Source organism: Phyllobates terribilis, unplaced genomic scaffold (genome assembly GCF_046119375.1).
Source record: "Phyllobates terribilis strain yellow unplaced genomic scaffold, ASM4611937v1 Scaffold_9__5_contigs__length_417890890, whole genome shotgun sequence".
In the NCBI taxonomy this organism is placed as follows: Eukaryota; Metazoa; Chordata; class Amphibia; order Anura; family Dendrobatidae; genus Phyllobates; species Phyllobates terribilis.
Genome location: NW_027362769.1, coordinates 375,371,716 through 375,392,151, shown reverse-complemented (window position 1 = coordinate 375,392,151; position 20,436 = coordinate 375,371,716). Strand labels below are relative to the sequence as shown.

At 42.9% G+C, this 20,436-nt stretch overlaps 1 protein-coding gene across 1 annotated transcript in view; it reads left to right on the top strand.

Annotated features, from left to right (window-relative positions):
• The first annotated feature begins 1,492 nt into the window (after positions 1-1,492).
• Positions 1,493-20,436, top strand: part of LOC141161413 (mesothelin-like) — a 55,531-nt gene continuing 36,587 nt past the window's right edge. Inside the window, exons 1-8 of the mRNA XM_073646223.1 lie at positions 1,493-1,505; positions 1,636-1,763; positions 2,057-2,203; positions 2,894-3,081; positions 18,091-18,179; positions 19,304-19,419; positions 19,854-19,978; positions 20,263-20,395. Coding sequence (XP_073502324.1) covers positions 1,493-1,505; positions 1,636-1,763; positions 2,057-2,203; positions 2,894-3,081; positions 18,091-18,179; positions 19,304-19,419; positions 19,854-19,978; positions 20,263-20,395 — 939 coding nt within the window. The remainder of the gene's footprint in view (positions 1,506-1,635; positions 1,764-2,056; positions 2,204-2,893; positions 3,082-18,090; positions 18,180-19,303; positions 19,420-19,853; positions 19,979-20,262; positions 20,396-20,436) is intronic.

The window sequence follows — 20,436 nt, the reverse complement described above, 5'->3', positions numbered from 1 at the left end:
ATAGAAAGCCTATCCACAAACAGAACAAATAAACAGCAAATTAAAATTGTTCTACCTAATAGCTATGAGGAACTGAGTAATGGTAATGGCAGTGAAAAGGGTTTACCATGCTGTATATGCTGAATCAATGAATCTATGAATCAAAGATATTTTGCCACAATTACTAATTGATATCCCTCTTTCCAGCTGGAATCTAGTGCAACCATCACACCCACCAACCTTGCTGATATGACGATAACAGCGGATGCCATCCAAAACATAACTCTAAATGGAATCATAATAACCAATATCAAGCAACTGAAGTCACTGACAGAGTTAAATGAATACATTGTCCAACTGAATAGCTCTATGTGTGCAGTAAGTATTACCTTACACTATAGGGAATAAATACCAATTATAGGGTAGATTGAAAAACAAGACTTTTTTTTTTTACCCCCAAAGCAGATCTCCTCGTCATCATCTGGCACATCTTTGTGTGCAAATTCAGCGGTTCTTCAAAACAGCACAAAGTCAACCATTTTCTCAGCTGTGTGGGATGTTCTTCAGAAATTCTGGAGTACCAGCACCGAACAACAATGGCTGGAGAATTTCAAAATAATGGTTAATATGTTTTCCCTGGAAATAACAGAGCCAACCATCTCTCAGTTCCCGAAAGACATTACCTGTGAAACTGCCGAGGGAATGTAAGTTGCAAATATAATAGATGGATTTTGCAGCAATGAAATGCTGATCATTATATTGTGATCATTCGTCCATCCCTAGAGCATCCTGTTAGTAGTTGTGGAAACAATGATAGCAGCAGGAGAGGAATGTGTTGATCTCTTGGGAGGCAGTGACTTATGCACTACTGGATTTATTTTTAAGTATTAAGCTGAAACCGGGGTTTTTTTAATGATGTGAGGGGAAAATATACTATGTGACTAATGACAGGATCACGTGACCATGATATATGGTCCATGTTCAGATTGCAATAACCAGTCCAACAGGAAAATCTCCTGACCTGAACTAACTGTCAGGCAGTACGTTCCGGTTAAGGGATCCAGCTGTATTGTAATCCGAACATGGTCCACAGATCACAAATCTGTAAACCCAGGCTAATGAGTTAATGAAAATAGTTGTAGTAGCATTAGTTCTCATTCATAAAGTGTAGTTAAGAAAGTCACAGTCAAATAATGGCACTGTTGACAGCAGCAGAAGAGTATGTTGATCTTTTGGTAGGCAGTGACCTATAAAGTCATATGACTATATTAGTGAGGACAGGGCTGAACGTAACAAGGGCAAATCAGCCACAACAAACACAAAACTAATACTTTGAAACCAACAATGTGTCATCTGATGTTCTTTCCCTCAGAATCACATTCATCAATTCCTCATTTGGCCTGCTGATGTCTAATATACAGAGAGCAGTATATCAGTACCTTTTGGATTACCATAAACGTATGTTCATTTACCTTATAAATCTGTGGTAAACTGTAATATAAATGTTAAAAACATGTTGATTTCCTGTGCCCTATAAAGTATGCACAAAATCTAACAGAATCTGTAATATACCTAGTATTAAAAACTAATGAATAATAGAAGAATAAAAGTCTCCTAAATATCAATAATTTTTTCATGTTTCCGTGCTCCTAATAGGGTCTGCATTGGCATGTGGCGCATCTGATGACCTTCAGCTTTTCATTGTCACATATTTCAAGGCATCCTCAGCTCTGCTAAGCCCTGAGGACTTAGTGTCTCTTCTTCAGAATGAGACGCTTCTCACGGTAAGTATGTTAAAAGGAGTAGACCATTTATTTTTTTTCTAAAACTATAGACAGATAATGTACAACACTGGGATGACCTGAGACAGGGTGATGGTAACCATGGGGTGGCATAGCATTTAATTATGTTATGGGGTTCTCTACATTTCCTTATCCACTGCCTCACTAAATTTGCGAGGCACTATGACTTACATTGAAAGCAGAAAACTCCCAAACAAAGCATTGCTGATAAAGGAAACCCATTTCAGAGTCCACACATTCGTGTTTAACACCTGTTCTGTCATTTTTGCTTACAGAAACTGAACTCTTTGAAGCCACAGGACCTGGTCTTCTATCTGCAGCCTGACTCTAACACAAATAGTACTCTGTGGTCAATAATTCTTTCGCATTACACCAACATTAGCAAGTTGGGAGAAGTCATGGAGCTGCTCAATATAAAAATGGTAAGAGTGCAAACCCATAGTAATTCGCAAAAAGAACCCAAATCTGATGAAGGTTATTAATAGAGAAATCATCGTGTTGTGATTCAGTTTATGACTGCGATTTGTAACCAGACTTCTGAAAAGTTAACATTAATAGTCCCATCTCTTACAAGCTATCTGATTATGTATCATGTAATTAATATAGACAGATTGGCACAAAATTACAAGTATTGTTTAAAGAAAAGTTTTTGTGATGTTGTAAAAGGTCTTCAGACCAAAACAGTAGTTGGGAACTAAGGGCTAGAAAGTTAAGAATGTTCAGGCCGCATTTTGACACTTTAGTCCTTGCTGCAGTTGGGAGCTTCAGAGGTTTCATAGCCCAACAATACATCTAGCATAGAGAGTGTCTACTAAGCTACTATTGAGCCTGTAAGAAGGGGACTCCAAATCACCTTAACCAATTCTTTTGCCATTGAAATCTCTACCCCTCAAGACATTCATAATAATGGCAAATAAGAGGGTGCAGGCTAAAGGTCAGGCCATCGTAATATTCCACCAAGACATAGCAACAAGTGCTTGTCCGTCTTTTGCCATGATGAGCTGGGAGTGTAATGCGATCCTGCACCAGAAAAGGTTTCCTACTTTCATTAATAATTCTTTAAAACCCACCACACAATATTTGTTTCTTATGCTATGTTATTTGTTTTGTAGGATGATATCAATCTGACTGTCTTCAAGACCGTGTGGCCAATCTTTGTGTCAAATTCTAACCTTCTCAGTGAATCTGATATAAATACATGGTTCAGTGTTCGATTCAACAACTTTATAAAACTGATAACATTGGAGCAGCTAAACATCACAGGAGTTATCAATGCAAACTGCAGCTTTTACGAAAATCTGTAAGAATATACTTTTCTTTGTATAGTAATGTCTTTATAGTTTACAATATAGACTGAAAAAGACTAAATATTGTTGCAATCTACATCAGATATACTGTAGCACTGCTCATAAACAATTGTCAACATATATACTATATATTGTCGAAATATCAGGCACATCCACTAATGGGGAGCACTCTAAGTCAAGCTCTAAGATTTTATGACTTGTTGAAAAATCTCTGTAGAATTTTTCCGATAAAAATAAGGGAAAAACATAAACAATGTACATTACAGTAAGCTGTGTTATGCCTATAAGCACAAAAGAAAATCAATATACCTAAACAAAAAAGCTTAGAAAGGCCAATAAGTAAAGAAAAAAGTCAAATTTTATTGCAAGAAACATTACAAATTCACGCGATTATAAAATTACATATGGTACACCAGAAAATAAGTGGGTGAACCAAGAATAATTATATTTTGTATAGAATTAGATAGTCCAAATAAATACATTTGAACAAGGAAATACTATTAACGAGGGGAAAATCATGGTTTAATAGCAATACTGTAGGCATCATTGCCCACAATTCCTCTAATACCAATAGGTAAAAGGAAGCATAATAGTAAAAATATAAGTAAATATATACAGGTATATTAGGACTAGTATCAAATCCAATTAATCCACAGAGGTGGTTCACCCACTAGACCTGACAAGCGATTCACTTGTAGCTTCATCAAGGCTGACAAAGCTATGTGTGAAATGCGAGTCAGGTCCGGTGGGTGAACCATACTAGTCCTAGCATACATATATACTGTATATTTAGTTATAAGTATATTGTATAGTGATGTGCCTCCTTTTACCTATTGGTATTGATGGGATTGTGGACAACGATACCTACAGTATAGATATTAAATTGCGATTTTCTTCTAATAGCGTTTCTTTGCTCAAGAGTATTTATTTGGACTCTATTTCTATATAATATTTAATTGTTCTTGGTTCACCCACTTGTTTTTCTGATGTACTTTCTGTATATTCTTTTTTAACCAAGTATTCATTTTTAATGTTGCAATAAAATATGATATTTTTTATTACTTATTGGCCTTTGCACACTTTTTTTTGTTTAGGTACAGTACAGACCAAAAGTTTGGACACACCTTCTCATATAAAGAGTTTTCTGTATTTTCATGACTATGAAAATCGTGCATTCACATTGAAGGCATCAAAACAATAAATTGACACATGTGGAATTATATACTTAACAAAAAAGTGTGAAACAACTGAAAATATGTGTTATATTCTAGGTTCTTCAGAGTAGCCACCTTTTGCTTTGATGACTGCTTTGCACACTCTTGGCATTCTCTTGATGAGCTTCAAGAGGTAGTCACCGGAAATGGTTTTCATTTCACAGGTGTGCCCTGTCAGGTTTAATAAGTGGGATTTCTTGCCTTATAAATGAGGTTGGGACCATCAGTTGTGTTGTGCAGAAGTCTGATGGATACACAGTTGATAGTCCTACTGAATAGACTGTTAGAATTTGTATTATGGCAAGAAAAAAGCAGCTAAGTAAATAAAAACAAGTGGCCATCATTACTTTAAGAAATGAAGGTCAGTCAGTGTGAAAAATTGGGCAAACTTTGAATGTGTCCCCAAGTGCAGTTGCAAAAACCATCAAGCACTACAAAGAAACTGGCTCACATGAGGACTGCCCCAGGAAAGGAAGACCAAGAGTCACCTCTGCTTCTGAGGATAAGTTTATCCGAGTCACTAGCCCCAGAAATCGCAGGTTAACAGTAGTGTTGAGCCACCCCCGTAGTGTTCGAGTTCGGTTCGGTTCGTCGAACACCCGTGTGTTCGCCGAACTGTTCGTCGAACACCTTCGAACACCGTTAAAACCAATGGCAGGCAAACAAAAACACATAGAAACACATAGAAAACACCTTCAAAGGTGTCCAAAAGCTGACAAACTGCTCAGAAGACATAACTAACACATGGAAAAGTGACAAGTACATATAGTCATGCGAAAATAAAAGAGGTGGAGGAGTAAAAGGAGGGGGAGACACAGATATAGGCATGTTATGCCCTTCTAAAATCCAAAAAGTGAGAAGCCGACACGGCCAGTCCGCTCCTGCCCGTGCCACCTCCGTGTCGCCGGGTTTGTGCCAGAGCCGCGGTGAACCCTGATGGCCAGCCCCCCTCTCCCAATACTGGTGCCTGTCCGCTGGTGGGTCGAGCGAGCCCCCCTGTGGTGGAGGCAGCTCTAAGCTTTTTAATTTAAATTGTCTCTCTAATTTGAATGAATACACTTTAAATCCATTTACAAGGATCTATTGGAGGGCAAGTCTCATGCCAGCAGCCGCGTAATTCCAGCTCCAGTAGCGTCCACTAAAGCTGCTGCAGTTAAAAAGCTTTTATAAGGATCGAGCTCGGCTGTCCACCGCAAGGCATCCTACTGCCAGTCCCAGCCCCTATACCTTGGGGTGCCTCCTGATGCTCTTCACTGAGTATCCCATGGTCCCGAAGCATTTCCTTTGAAAAAATTAAGTGTCTAAACTACAGGTGGTGTAGCTTGCTTAACAGCCGGGATAATCCGCTGACTAGCAGACACTGCTACTAGGCACAAAGTATTTCCTGGGCTAGATGCAGTTAAAAATTTGTAATTAGATACTCTCGTTGGATGCTGAGAAAGCATTCCATAGAGTCTCCTGGCACGCCATATATGATTCTCTTAAAAAGCTTGGGGTAGGGGTCTAGGGGACCCTTTTATAGCCAAAATCACGGCCCTCTATCGCAATACGTCACCTAGGCTGAAGATAAATGGAACTGTAGCACCCTGAGGGCTCGGTTGCTACAGACGTATTGCACCTCACCCAGAGGTGTGATATCTCACTCTCAGGTAAGGATGGAGTGTGGATCAGGACCCGACACCTGCATGCATTACACCACATTGCCGTGGGGCAGGGCGACCAATATGCCCCTGAGATGGGCACGACAGTCCCTGTCCCTGGCTGGAGTGGGGGGAGGGAACACTGAGGAAGGGGAACCCTGTAGTGCAGGAGCAGGGAGGAAGCAGTTCCTGGGTGCATTGAGAAGGGAGTATAAAAGGTGGGCACCATCTTAGTTCAGTGCAGAGAAGTCTGAGCAGAAGTGGCAGGGAGCAGGGGCTCTGCATGAGCTCTGCTCCGGAGGCGGGCCTAGTAACAGAGGCCCAGGCCTGGAAGAGGGAGAAGGAAGGAAGAGGAGCGGAGAAGGCTCCAGGAACGAGGAATGAAGGGATCCCAGGGGTGCGGACGGGCGAGTCGCCACCGCACGCCCGAATCCACCTGCGTGGAGGGGTCAGGCCAAAGGGGGAGACCGGTCCCCGAACTAGTGGAGGCAGGAAACGACCCTCAGCTAGAAACCGGAGGCTCTGACATTTTATGTGGCGCAGCCCCTCGCTACACCCGCTAGGAAGGCACCACATAGGGTCAGGGAAACTGGCGCCAAGTTTACCAAGAGGAGGCCCGAGGCAGCCGGACAGAAGTGTTGGTAAGAAAGGCCAGACAAAGGACACACAAAGGGGGTCCTGTGAAGTGCTCCAAAGTTATCTGGGAGTTGTCTGAGCCCCTCACCTGGTGAGCACAGTACGACGTGGGCAGCCGTTACCTGCAGACGTGGTCTGGATAATAAGAACTGTGAGTAAAGGCCCTGGACTGCATCACTGACTCCGTGTCGTTACTGCTGCTGCCCTGCACCATCACCCCCATCCTCCGCATACACTGCCCTGAGGCTATACTCCTCCCGTGGGGAGTTATGCTACGCTCTGCTGCACCCACAACACCAGCCTCAGCGGTCTGCCCTGTAGCGGCGGTTCACTCTGACCGCAATCCACGGGTGGCGTAGTCGGACATTTAAACATCAAAACCACATAAATAGTTCCGCCACTGGTTTGACCGCCCTGAGCCACGGAACCGGGTCGCCGCCACGAAGACTACAACCACCAGCATCCACCAAAAAGGGTCCGGCTCCGGGTGTCCCAAGGCCCAGGGGGTGCGTCAGAACATTTTCATCACCTTTCACAATCACCAATGGGACAAGGCAGGGATGTCCTCTGTCCCCTCTCTTATACATCCTAGTGACGGAGCACCTGCTCTCATCAATTCGCCATAACCCCAATATTAGGTGGATTGAGGTGGGAGGCACCGAGTACAAGTGCTCTCTATTTGCTGATGATGTCCTAGTATATATCACTCAATCACATATATCCATCCCTGCTGTTATGGCTGAAATAGATCACTTTGTTACATGGTAAAATTTTAAAATCAATGCAGCGAAGTCTGAGGCCCTCGATGTCTCCCTCCCCAAATCCATATAGGATTCCATCCAGTCCAACTTTCCCTTTGCCTGGCCCTCACAGGGTATCAAATACTTAGGAATTCCTATTCATAGAGACCTCTCCCATCTATGTTATCTTAATTTTGGGCCCTTTATTGAACAATTCCATACAGACCACGGTTGGCAAGTTAGAACTGTAAGATTCACTACGTGAACCACTGGTGTTTTGTGGAAAAGCACATGTACACTGCGTTCCAAATTATTATGCAAAAAGTGTTTAGGAGTGATAAGGGAAGAATTTGTTTGTTTGTCAGTTAAACTCATTGATGGTGATGTGTGTCAGGGCTCTTTATATCACTGTAAGCAATTGCAGACACCTGTGCTAATTAGTTTGGCAGGTGTGTCCAATGAAAGGCAAGACTACTTAAGAAGGCTCTCTCACATTATTAAGCAGCCTACATTTTCTGCCAAAATGGGAAAGAAAAAGGATGTGTCGGCTGCTGAGAAGCAACAAATTGTGGAGTGTTTAGGTCAAGGCATGACTACAATCAACATTGTGCGATGATCAGGATGAAGTGTCTTGGCAATCAAGAAGTATGTAGCTGATTCACAGTACACACGTGTGCGTGCTGATAAGGGCAAATTGAGGACTCTTTCCTACAGGCAATTACGTCAGGTTGAAAGAGCAGCGGCAAAAAAGCCTTGTCATAGCAGCAGACAAGTTTTTGAAGCTGCTTGTGCCTCCAACGTCCCCCGAACAACAAGATGCAGAGTCCTTCAGAGGTTTGCAGCTGTGCATACGCCATCCTGTCGACCTCCTCTATCTACTTCACACAAGCAGAAACGGCTCCAGTGGGCCAAACATTACATGAAGACTGATTTCAAAACTGTTTTGTTCACGGATGAGTGCCGTGCAGCGCTCGATGGTTCAGATGGATGGAGTGGAGGATGGCGGGTTGATGGACACCCCACGCAAACATGGCTACAGCGCCAACAAGGAGGAGGTGGAGTAATGTTTTGGGCTAGAATCATGGGGAGAGAGATTGTCGGCCCCTTTAGGATCCCTGAAGGCGCTAAAGATGAACTCCATAATGTATGTGGATTTTCTCAAACAGCACTTCCTGCCATGGTTCAAGAAGAAGAACCGTGTATTTCACAGCAAGATCATTTTTCTGCATGATAATGCACCATCTCATGCTGCACATAAAACATCTGCATCTCTGGCTGATATGGGCATAAAAGGGGACAAACTTATGGTGTGACCCCCATGCTCCCCTGACCTCTACCCCATTCAGAACCTTTGGAGCATCATTAAAAGGAGTGTCTATGATGGCGGGAGGCAGTTCACATCTAAGCAACAGCTCTGGGAGGGTATTCTGTCCTCATGCAAAACAATTGAAGCAGAAACCATCCAAAACCTGACAAATTCAATGGACGAGAGAGTTCAGAAGCTCCTTTCGAACAAGGGGTCCTATGTGAAAATGTAACATCACCTAGAATAAAGTTTTCAGTTGAAAACTGTTTGATTTCAGTTTCTAACAACCTGCTAATGCTTATAATTTCAAAAATGACCATTTTTTTGGTCTTTATTAAAATGAAAAGGTTGATCGAAAAGTTTGGGGGATCTAAGAGTGTGGCAACCCAGTAGTCATGATTACTTCGAATTCTGACAATATGAGGGTCATGCTGCAGGTAGTGCAGCAAGAAGGCACTTATGTGTCTTGCGCATCTCGGAGCCCCAAAATTATTTTCCGGGCTAGATGCAGCTAAAAATTATTTTTAATTTTAAATCTGGTGGAGCTTATTATAGATGGCCTAATAGGATCAGTGCTGCACACTGCTACAAAGCCCAAATTATTTTCCAGTCAAGATACAGATAAACATGATTAGTAATTTGAAGGCTTAAAACGGTTGGTAGGGTGATTTTAACCAATCATCAAGCTTTTACTCTCCCCAGGATGACACAGGGGTAGAAAAGTCGTTTCGGATCCATGATTTGTTCATCTTTATGAACGTGAGTCTGTCTACATTATCAGTGGAGAGCCGCGTGCGCTTATCTGTCAGCACACCACCAGCAGCGCTGAACACACGTTCAGACAGAACGCTGGCTGCGGGGCATGACAAGATCTCCAAGGCGTAAGTGGCTAGCTCCGGCCATTTATCCAGATTGGAAGCCCAAAAAGAGCAAGGGTCCAGTGACACAGTCGTGGCTTCAATGTTTACTTGGAGATACTCCTGTACCATCGTCTCTAGGCGTTGACTATGTGTCAGACTTCTTGTCTCCTGTGGCCTTGCAAAGGATGGGCTAAAAAAGTGGTGAAATGATTCCGCAAAATTGATGTTACCAGCAGATACTGTGGTTCTGTTACGGTTTGAGTGCTGAACACTTGACGGTCCCACGGTTGGCAAGTTGGAACTGTGAGATTCACTACGTGCACCACTGGTGTTTTGTGGAAAAGCACATGTAAGATTCTGCAACAGTCTCTGCTGATACTCCTGCATGCGTGCATCCCTTTCTATGGCAGGAATAATTTCGGCAAATTTACTTTTGTACCGGGGATCTAACAGTGTGGCAACCCAGTAGTCAGGATTATTTCTAATTCTCACAATTCGAGGGTCATGTTGCAGGTAGTGCAGCAAGAAGGCACTCGTGTGTTGCGCATCCAGGAGCACCAAGTCCCTGTTGTGTTGGTGGCGAGGTAACAATCATGCTTCCTTCCTCTGTCCTCTCCCCCCAACCTCGCACAACAGAAATGTGATCAAGGTCTCCCTCATCTGATGAGTCTTCCATCAGTTCGTCCTCCACTTCTTCCTGGGCTCCTGCACCTTCCTCACTAGTTTGGCTGCTACCATGCGCCCTGGTAAAACCATCTCCCCCACCCTCACATGCCTGCCGCCTTGGTGCTGCCGACCGTCTGGACCTTGCAGATGTTAGCCCTTCCGCATACAACTCCTCCTCCTCTACTTCCTCCACCTCCTCTTGTGCCACCACCTGACTCCGAATTCTGTTTAACATGTGCTCCAGCATGTAAATCACCGGAATAGTCATGCTGATAATGGCATCATCAGCACTACACATCTTCGTCGCCATTTCAAAACTGTGCAGAAGGGTGCATAGGTCCCTGATCTGAGACCACTCCTCCAGCGTGATTTGCCCCACCTCTGGATCTCGTTGGCCCAGGCTATACGTCAGAACGTATTGCACCAGGGCTTGTCGGTGCTGCCACAGTCGCTGCAACATGTGCAGAGTTGAATTCCACCGGGTAGGCACATCGCATTTTAGCCGGTGAAGTGGCAGGCCCAACAACTTCTGTAGAGATGTAAGTCGCTGAGCTGCGGGATGCGAACGGCGGAAGTGAGCACACAGCGACCGTGCCCTCTGCAGAAGGCCATCTAGTCTGGGATAGTGGGCTAAAAATTGCTGGACAACCAGGTTCAACACGTGAGCCATACAAGGCACGTGTGTGACATTGCCCCGGCGAAGGGCCGCACCCAGGTTTGCAGCATTGTCGCACACGGCCTTCCCTGGTTTCAGGTCCAGTGGAGACAGCCATTCATGAAATTGGTTCTCCAGAGCTGACCACAACTCCTCAGCTGTGTGACTCACATTTCCCAGACATTTCAAAGTAAAAACCGCCTGATGACGTTGAGCCCTACTGCCAGCATAGTAAGGAGGTGTGCAGGATCCCTTCTGCGCAGTTAGAAAGCTTGTGCCATGACCAGACAGGCTTTGGGTGCAGGTGGAAGACCGAGAGGAGGTTGAGGAGGCAGAAGCAGTGGAGGAACTTTGACATAAAGAGGATTGACGCACAACTCGTGGGGACGGCAAGAATTGGACAGCAGCCCCTTGTCCTGCTGTCACCATAGTTACCCAGTGCCCAGTCAGCGACATGTAACGCCCCTGTCCATGCCTACTCGTCCAAGTGTCTGTGGTGAAATGCACCCTGTCACACACAGAGTTTCTCAAAGAAGCGGTGATGTTGTGTGCGACATGCTGGTGGAGCGCAGGCACACCTTTCTTTGAGAAGTAGTGCCGACTGGGCATCTGGTACTGGGGCACTGCGACGGACATAAGGTCTCGAAAATCCTCTGTGTCCACCAGGCGGAAAGGCAGCATTTCTGTAGCCAAGAGCTTGCAGATGGTGAAATTCAACCTCTTAGCTTTCTCATGGCTAGGAGGAAATGGTCTTTTACTTGTCCACATCTGAGGGACCGAGGGCTGGCTATTGTGCTTAGACGGGGTTGATAAGGGTGTCCCCGGCAAACTGCCGGTCTGTGAGGAAGATGCAGGCGGACATGTTAGGTTGCCTTGATCCAAAGGTGGTGCTATCGATGTCGGACAGCGCTCAACACCAGCTGGTGTTACCACCTCCAAAGAAAATGATGACCTGCCAATCACGCTGGCTGTTGCGGGTAAAGAGGTGGCAGGTCTGCGCCCCAAAACAGGTGTGACTGCTGTCCCCCCAGTCACAGAGGATGAAGAGGCCGCGGATGCACAAGATATGGCAGACGGTGGTTGGCCCGGCCGGCTAGGCCGCATTGTAGCACACTGAGCTTCCCACTGCAACTTATGCTTCATGTCCATGTGCCGGTTCATGCATGAAGTACTCAAACTATGTATTTTTTGGCCTCTACTTAGCTTTTGCTGACAAATGTTACAGATAACACGAGTTGGGTCATCTTTATCGATCTGAAAAAATGCCCAGGCTATGCAAGGCTTAGCACACATGCGACCTGAAGAGCCACCACGACTTGTGGTGAGAGGCAGAGTTGTGTTTGAGGATGCAGTTGTTGACGTGCTTCCAGTACTACGTCTCTGTCCAGGAAGGCGCAACCTGACCTCGTCGTCACTAGCATCTTCCTCCACCTCCTCTGCTGACCTCATCTCTTGGCTGACTGTGGGTTGACAGTAAGTGGGATCTCCAACCTCATCATCATCACCCTGTGTGTTATCACACCCGTCGTCCTCAGAGCCAACCTGTTCCTGCCCTGACAAAAAACTAAAGTTGTCGCTCCAATCAGGTATTTGAGTCTTATCATCGTCTTCCTCATTGTCTCCACCAACAGGAGTTACAGTTTGGGAATGAGGGTCTACATTATGGTCAGAACCTTCTGCGTCTGGTCCTGGATCCGACTCATAAAGATTCTGGGCATCAGTGCAGATCATTTCCTCGTCTGGATTCACAGAAGCGCTGGAGTCGACCTCTGATTCCCAGGCTATAGTATGAGTAAACAGCTCTGCAGACTCAACCATCTGTTCTACCTCATACTCAGACGGGCAGCTGGAGATTTGGGAGCTGTGAGGAAGCAAGTGCGATTTGGGTGACACCTTTGAGGACTGGAGTATTTGTGATGTTGAAGTCGATGTGGAGGAGAGCCCACTTAAAGGAGCACTTGATATCCGTTGAAGCACCTGCTGTTTTTGTGCCTCATCTGGAATTTGTAGCGATTGGCGTGGCCGTAAGAAAGGGATCTTATCACATTGTCCGCTAAAAGAAGTAGACATTTTAGTTTGGCTGGAAGATGGTCTTTCTTCTGCAGATGTTACTGTTGCTTTAACACCTACCCCACGGACACAACCTTTTTTCCCCTTCCCAACACGCCTATTCCCCTTTCCACCAGCAGCAGGCATTTTTCCACTCATTTTGGTGGTTAACTAATTCACAACTCTGGAGTTGTTTGCACAAAAAAACAATGGATGGTAACCGAGCAGAGCTGAGTGGACAAACTGTGGTATTAGGCCAAAACTATTGGCTGGGTTAGATGCAGAAAAAAATTATATTCAATTTGCAACCTGATTGAGGTCAGTATAGATGGACTAATACAACAAGTCCCACACACAGCTAGAAGCCCAATATTTTTTCAGAGGTAGATGCAGAAAAAAATATATTCAGTTTGCAACCTGATGGAGGTCAGTATAGATGGACTAATACAACAAGTCCCACACACAGCTAGAAGCCCAATATTTTTTCAGAGGTAGATGCAGAAAAAAATATATTCAGTTTGCAACCTGATGGAGGTCTGTATAGATGGATTAATAGAACAAGTCCCACACACAGCTAGAAGCCCAATATTTTTTCAGAGGTAGATGCAGAAAAAAATATATTCAGTTTGCAACCTGATGGAGGTCAGTATAGATGGACTAATACAACAAGTCCCACACACAGCTAGAAGCCCAAATATTTTTTCAGAGGTACTGTAGATGCAGATAAAAATTATTTTTAATTTGCAACCTGATGGAGGTCAGTATAGATGGACTAACAGAGAAAGTCCCACACACTGCTAGAAGGCCAAATATTTTTTCAGAGCTAGATGCATACAAAAAATTATTTTGAATTTGCAACCTGATGGAGGTCAGTATAGGTGGACTAATAGAACAAGTCCCACACACTGCTAGAAGGCCAAATATTTTTTCAGAGCTAGATGCAGAAAAAAATTATATTCAGTTTGCAACCTGATGGAGGTCTGTATAGATGGATTAATAAAACAAGACCCACACACAGCTAGAAGCCCAATATTTTTTCAGAGGTAGATGCAGAAAAAAATATATTCAGTTTGCAACCTGATGGAGGTCAGTATAGATGGACTAATACAACAAGTCCCACACACAGCTAGAAGCCCAATATTTTTTCAGAGGTAGATGCAGAAAAAAATATATTCAGTTTGCAACCTGATGGAGGTCAGTATAGATGGACTAATACAACAAGTCCCACACACAGCTAGAAGCCCAAATATTTTTTCAGAGGTACTGAAGATGCAGATAAAAATTATTTTTAATTTGCAACCTGATGGAGGTCAGTATAGATGGACTAATAGAGAAAGTCCGACACACTACTAGAAGGCCAAATATTTTTTCAGAGCTAGATGCAGAAAAAAATTATATTCAGTTTGCAACCTGATGGAGGTCAGTATAGATGGATTAATAGAAGAAGACCCACACACAGCTAGAAGCCCAATATTTTTTCAGAGGTAGATGCAGAAAAAAATATATTCAGTTTGCAACCTGATGGAGGTCAGTATAGATGGACTAACAGAGAAAGTCCCACACACTACTAGAAGGCCAAATATTTTTTCAGAGCTAGATGCAGAAAAAAATTATATTCAGTTTGCAACCTGATGGAGGTCTGTATAGATGGATTAATAGAACAAGACCCACACACAGCTAGAAGCCCAATATTTTTTCAGAGGTAGATGCAGAAAAAAATATATTCAGTTTGCAACCTGATGGAGGTCAGTATAGATGGACTAATACAACAAGTCCCACACACAGCTAGAAGCCCAAATATTTTTTCAGAGGTACTGTAGATGCAGATAAAAATTATTTTTAATTTGCAACCTGATGGAGGTCAGTATAGATGGACTAATAGAGAAAGTCCGACACACTACTAGAAGGCCAAATATTTTTTCAGAGCTAGATGCAGAAAAAAATTATATTCAGTTTGCAACCTGATGGAGGTCAGTATAGATGGATTAATAGAACAAGACCCATACACAGCTAGAAGCCCAATATTTTTTCAGAGGTAGATGCAGAAAAAAATATATTCAGTTTGCAACCTGATGGAGGTCAGTATAGATGGACTAACAGAGAAAGTCCCACACACTACTAGAAGGCCAAATATTTTTTCAGAGCTAGATGCAGAAAAAAATTATATTCAGTTTGCAACCTGATGGAGGTCTGTATAGATGGATTAATAGAACAAGACCCACACACAGCTAGAAGCCCAATATTTTTTCAGAGGTAGATGCAGAAAAAAATATATTCAGTTTGCAACCTGATGGAGGTCAGTATAGATGGACTAATACAACAAGTCCCACACACAGCTAGAAGCCCAATATTTTTTCAGAGGTAGATGCAGAAAAAAATATATTCAGTTTGCAACCTGATGGAGGTCAGTATAGGTGGACTAATAGAACAAGTCCCACACACTGCTAGAAGGCCAAATATTTTTTCAGAGCTAGATGCAGAAAAAAATTAGATTCAGTTTGCAACCTGATGGAGGTCAGTATAGATGGACTAATAGAATGATGCTATGCCCAAAAGATTTTACTTCACTAGGTGCAGTAAAAAAATTGGTATTCTATACACAGGTGGTATATCTTGCAACACAGATAGGCTACTCCACTGACTAACACACTCTGCAACAGGCCAAAAAGGATTAGCTTTGCTAGATTCAGCCAAATGCTGTGAAAAAAACTTGCACAGCACTGGCACAGACCTGCCTGGCAAAAACTGATAGGAACTGATGTAACCTAGTCCTGAAAAGGACTCCAATTACAATTAGTCTTTACTCCCACAACCTATCTATTTAAGAGCACAGACCTGCCTGATAAAAGTCGTAGGAAATGCTGTAACCTAGTCCTTAAAAGGACTGCAATCACAACTATTCCCTACTCCCAAGCTATCTGTATATTTGTGCGAAAATTGGCTTGAAATTAACAAGGTATAGCGCACACAGCAACAGCGGTGCCGTCTAACACGCAGCTGCAGCAGTGAGAAAATGGTGGCGACGGGGAAAATGGCTTGGTCTTATAGGGCAAGGACATGTGACATACACTGCCAATGACACATGCCCTTGCTTGTGTGAAAAAAAGCACTTCGCTCCGTGTGTGCGCTGCTGATAGGCTGACAGATTGCACCTCCCCACTGTAAATGCGGGAAAGAGAAAAAAAAATGGAGATCTTCATTGTTCCTGCAGAGATCCATCCCCTGCCCCTCCCCCCACCCCGCTGTACACTCAAACTGCGTATTAACATTAATTTTCATCATTACTGAGAAAAAATCCAGTTATGATTTTGGTGCACGAACAGTTATCGAACATAACCTCGAACAGCCGAATTTTTCTCAAATTGTTCGTGTTCGCCGAACGGCTCGAACACCGCCCAAAACAGCTCGAATTTGAGATTGGCGAACAGTTCGAGTAGAACAACGCTCATCTCTAGTTAACAGCAGCTCAGATTAGAGACCAGGTCAATGCCACACAGAGTTCTAGCAGCAGACATATCTCTACAACAACTGTTAAGAGGAGACTTTGTGCAGCAGGCCTTCATGGTAAAATAGCAGCTAGGAAACCACTGCTAAGGACAGGCAACAAGCAGAAGAGACTTGTTTGGGCTAAAGAACACAAGGAATGGACATTAGACCAGTGGAAATCTGTGCTTTGGTCTGATGAGTCCAAATTTGAGATCTTTGGTTCCAACCACCGTGTCTTTGTGAGACGCAGAAAAGGTGAACGGATGGACTCTACATGCCTGGTTCCCACCGTGAAGCATGGAGGAGGAGGTGTGATGGTGTGGGGGTGCTTAGCTGGTGACACTGTTGGGGATTTATTCAAAATTGAAGGCATACTGAACCAGCATGGCTACCACAGCATCTTGCAGCAGCATGCTATTCCATCCGGTTTGCGTTTAGTTGGACCATCATTTTTTTTTCAACAGGACAATGTGTTATGATCTGCTACAAGCACTAAGGAAAGACAGGAGATCTGTCCCTACAATAGAACTAAGCTGGATCCCTACGATGTAACGGGGAACCTGATCCTGCGATCAGACCCGCTAAAGTCCTCGGCTAGTCTGAACGAAGACCTATAGATGTGAGAAAGGGATCCCTACAAGAACTAGGGACTGGGAGAAAGATGGACACCTCCTAGCAGAAATTGTAGCAGAAATAAGACAAACAAACAACATAGAACATAGAGGTCCGAAGACCTAGCAAAACTGACAGAGAAGGGTAACAGAGCACCAAGCTAGCTCAAGAGTAGAAATTACAATGAAGTCCAGCATGGCCAGGAGGGCGGAGCAGGATTAAATAGGCAAAAATGGTAATGACCAGCAAACTAGAAAAAACCTAACAGGAGAGTTCTAACACAATGACCCCAAACACACCTCCATGCTGTGTAAGGGCTATTTGACCAAGAAGGAGAGTGATGAGGTGCTACGCCAGATAACCTGGCCTCCACAGTCACCAGACCTGAACCCAATCGAGATGGTTTGGGGTGAGCTGGACCGCAGAGTGAAGGCAAAAGGGCCAACAAGTGCTAAGCATCTCTGGGAACTCCTTCAAGATTGTTGGAAGACCATTTCCGGCGACTACCTCTTGAAGCTCATCAAGAGAATGCCAAGAGTGTGCAAAGCAGTCATAAAAGCAAAAGGTGGCTACTTTGAAGAACCTAGAATATAAGACATATTTTCAGTTGTTTCACACTTTTTTGTTAAGTATATAATTCCACATGTGCTAATTCATAGTTTTGATGCCTTCAGTGTGAATGTACAATTTTCATAGTCATGAAAATACAGAAAAATCTTTAAATGAGAAGGTGTGTCCAATCTTTTGGTTTGTACTGTATATCATAAAAATAAGGAGAAGAATAAGCCACTTTGATATTCAGGTATCTATCCAACCTGGACTATTGGATGCAAACTAGTTATTCTGTGATCACTGCCATTCCCAATAACCATCTGATATATTTGGGATTAATCCATTTTTTTCCCTCACAAGGGTCATACTGTAGCTTGTGGAAAGATTGATGTGGTCAAGTGAAAAATGGGTCATGTTTATGCAGAACGGGGTTAAATTTAGCTCCCATGAGCTCAATTTTTTTCAAAATCCTAGTCAAATTCTACATTAAATAAATACACAATGGTTTTAGGCATAATCTATTGGTTGAAGTTCAGTGAACAAGTCACATATTTAACAATTAACTGTTCATTTATTTTACCATCAGGGTGAAAACTCTATCTAAACATTATGGAGAATACAGTGACATTACAAGTCAAGATATTTATAATGTCCTCAAGGAGTACCTCCAGACAGGTCTGTATATGTATTGAAAACAAAGATCTATCTGACTTTGTTTATTGATTTCCTTTACTCCCCCTCTATATATTTCAAATCTGACAACCATCAAAAGAAATTTTGCTATTCTAGAGCCTTTGGACGTTGGGTCACAACTGATTTAGGACCTGTAATGAAAGGCGTTTTGGTTGTCACCCATCATCCCCAAAAATAGAAGCAACAAAGAAAAGACTGATTCCAATTAGGGCTATTACCAGCTTCGTAAGTTATCCACTATCTACAGGATAGAGTAAAATTAAATTATCATTAAGTGTCCAATTGCTGGGCCCCATGGCAATCCCAAAAACGGGTCTCCAGATTCAAGGGACCGGGATCAGCAAAATGTCATTTTGAATGAAGGGAAAAGGGAGCATGCTTTGCCTTTGTTCCAGGTCTATAGGACCAGTGGAGAAAGATGACTACAGCATTCTGCTATTTCCAGCAGTCCCCTAGGACATGTGCACCTCCACTTATTTCAAGGCGGGCTTACATTGCCCCATTCTTAGAATCGCGCGGGGTCCCTGCATTTGAACTCTCATTAATTAATGTGGATAGGGGATAACTTACTATTTTAGGAATAACCCTTTTAAAGATGTCTGTCAATACAAAATGACTGTGAAAACAAGACATAGCACCATGTAGAGGAAATAGCACAAATAAAAACCATACCTTTATTGTCCAAATCCATTAGTGCATTTGCCAGAAATTTGTGCTGGGTGAACTTTTAGTGTGGCTGGGCAGTTCTGAGCACCTTCTCAGCTTGTTTTCAATCTGTCTCCATCCTCATATTTCATGATTGACAGCTCTGGCATTACAGGTGCCAGAGGAGAACAGAGATAGATGGAAAACAAGTAGGTGGGAAGATGCACTGACCTAATAGGCCATGTCAATGGTTTACCAAGCACCTCAATGGCAAATTTGAATGAGAATGGTTTGTGACAAAGCAATGGATCTGCACCGTACAGATATGATTTTTATTAGGGCTATGGCACATACAAGGTGATCTGCTTGATTTAAACAATCTTTTTCTGCTGATAAGTTCTTGGTTATAGTTGGAAGTTTACTGAGAAATCTTTGTCCGTTTTTCTGGTTTTTTTTCTTAGGTCCCAAACCAAGATGCTATACAGAGGGCAATAACTCATGGATAGTTTACCACTTGCAAGATTATCTGAGCTTTTGCAGTGTTGATGATCTTGAATCCTTCAGCAACGAAACATTGGTAGCTATGGATTAAGTTTCATCCATATTCGTTTTTTCTTCTGAAGCTCACTTCAGTGGGATCCATATCCAAGCTAACATCTCATTAGTTCAAGGAAAGCATGATGTTGACCAGTCCAAATATTTCTTGCAAAACAAGTGGTGTCAGGGTTCTCTAAAATATTGGTTGGATTGGAGCCTAAATTACCTGCATATTGGAAGCTTTATTAGGGCAAAATATCTACTGTCTAGTGGCATCTATAGCTAAAATCCTGTCTGAAAGTGTAAAGGCGTTACCTGCTTTAGACCAATTTTTTGGTAGACAGATTCCCCAACAGTAACCTGATCATAGGGTATTTCACTGTGTGGACCTTCAGAGATCAGCTAGAGAACCAGGCCGCGATAATGTGTTACTGAAGATACATTGACTCACTCCTTTTATTTTGTCTTCACCAGTTACAGCAGTTTTCAGTGGACAATGACACATTGGCTTTAGTTAAAAGACTAACTCTTAACGAAGACCTTAAAGCATACTACGCACAATTACTGACCACAGAAAATTCCAACTTTCCATTAAATGAGTAAGCTTGTTTCCTTTTAAATAAGTTTCATGGCAATATGCAGTTTGCTGTAACAAGAATAGAATAAATTCAGGGTACTCTGTGTGTGTAGACTCTTCCTTATTCTTCTCCCTCTCCATGAATTGGGAATCTTGTGTATTACTGCAGTCGTTAAGCTGTCTACTTTCAAACAATACAATTACTTATCTCGTCATGCATTAGAGCAGAGCAAAGATTTTATATTTTCTATGTTTGTCATTCCTCAACCAAACTCCCTCAACAATTTGGCTTTTTATTATTTGTAGCATTCCTCAAAATATTCTTTGCTATGCAATTGCTAATATAAACATTGGAAATATCACTGGTGACCAAGCTACAGTTACACTGAATCTCCTGAAGTATTGCAACTATAGCGTCAACTCTACTGTGGATAAAGAAGTAAGTTTCAGTCACATTGATCTTATTGATAATCGAAATAC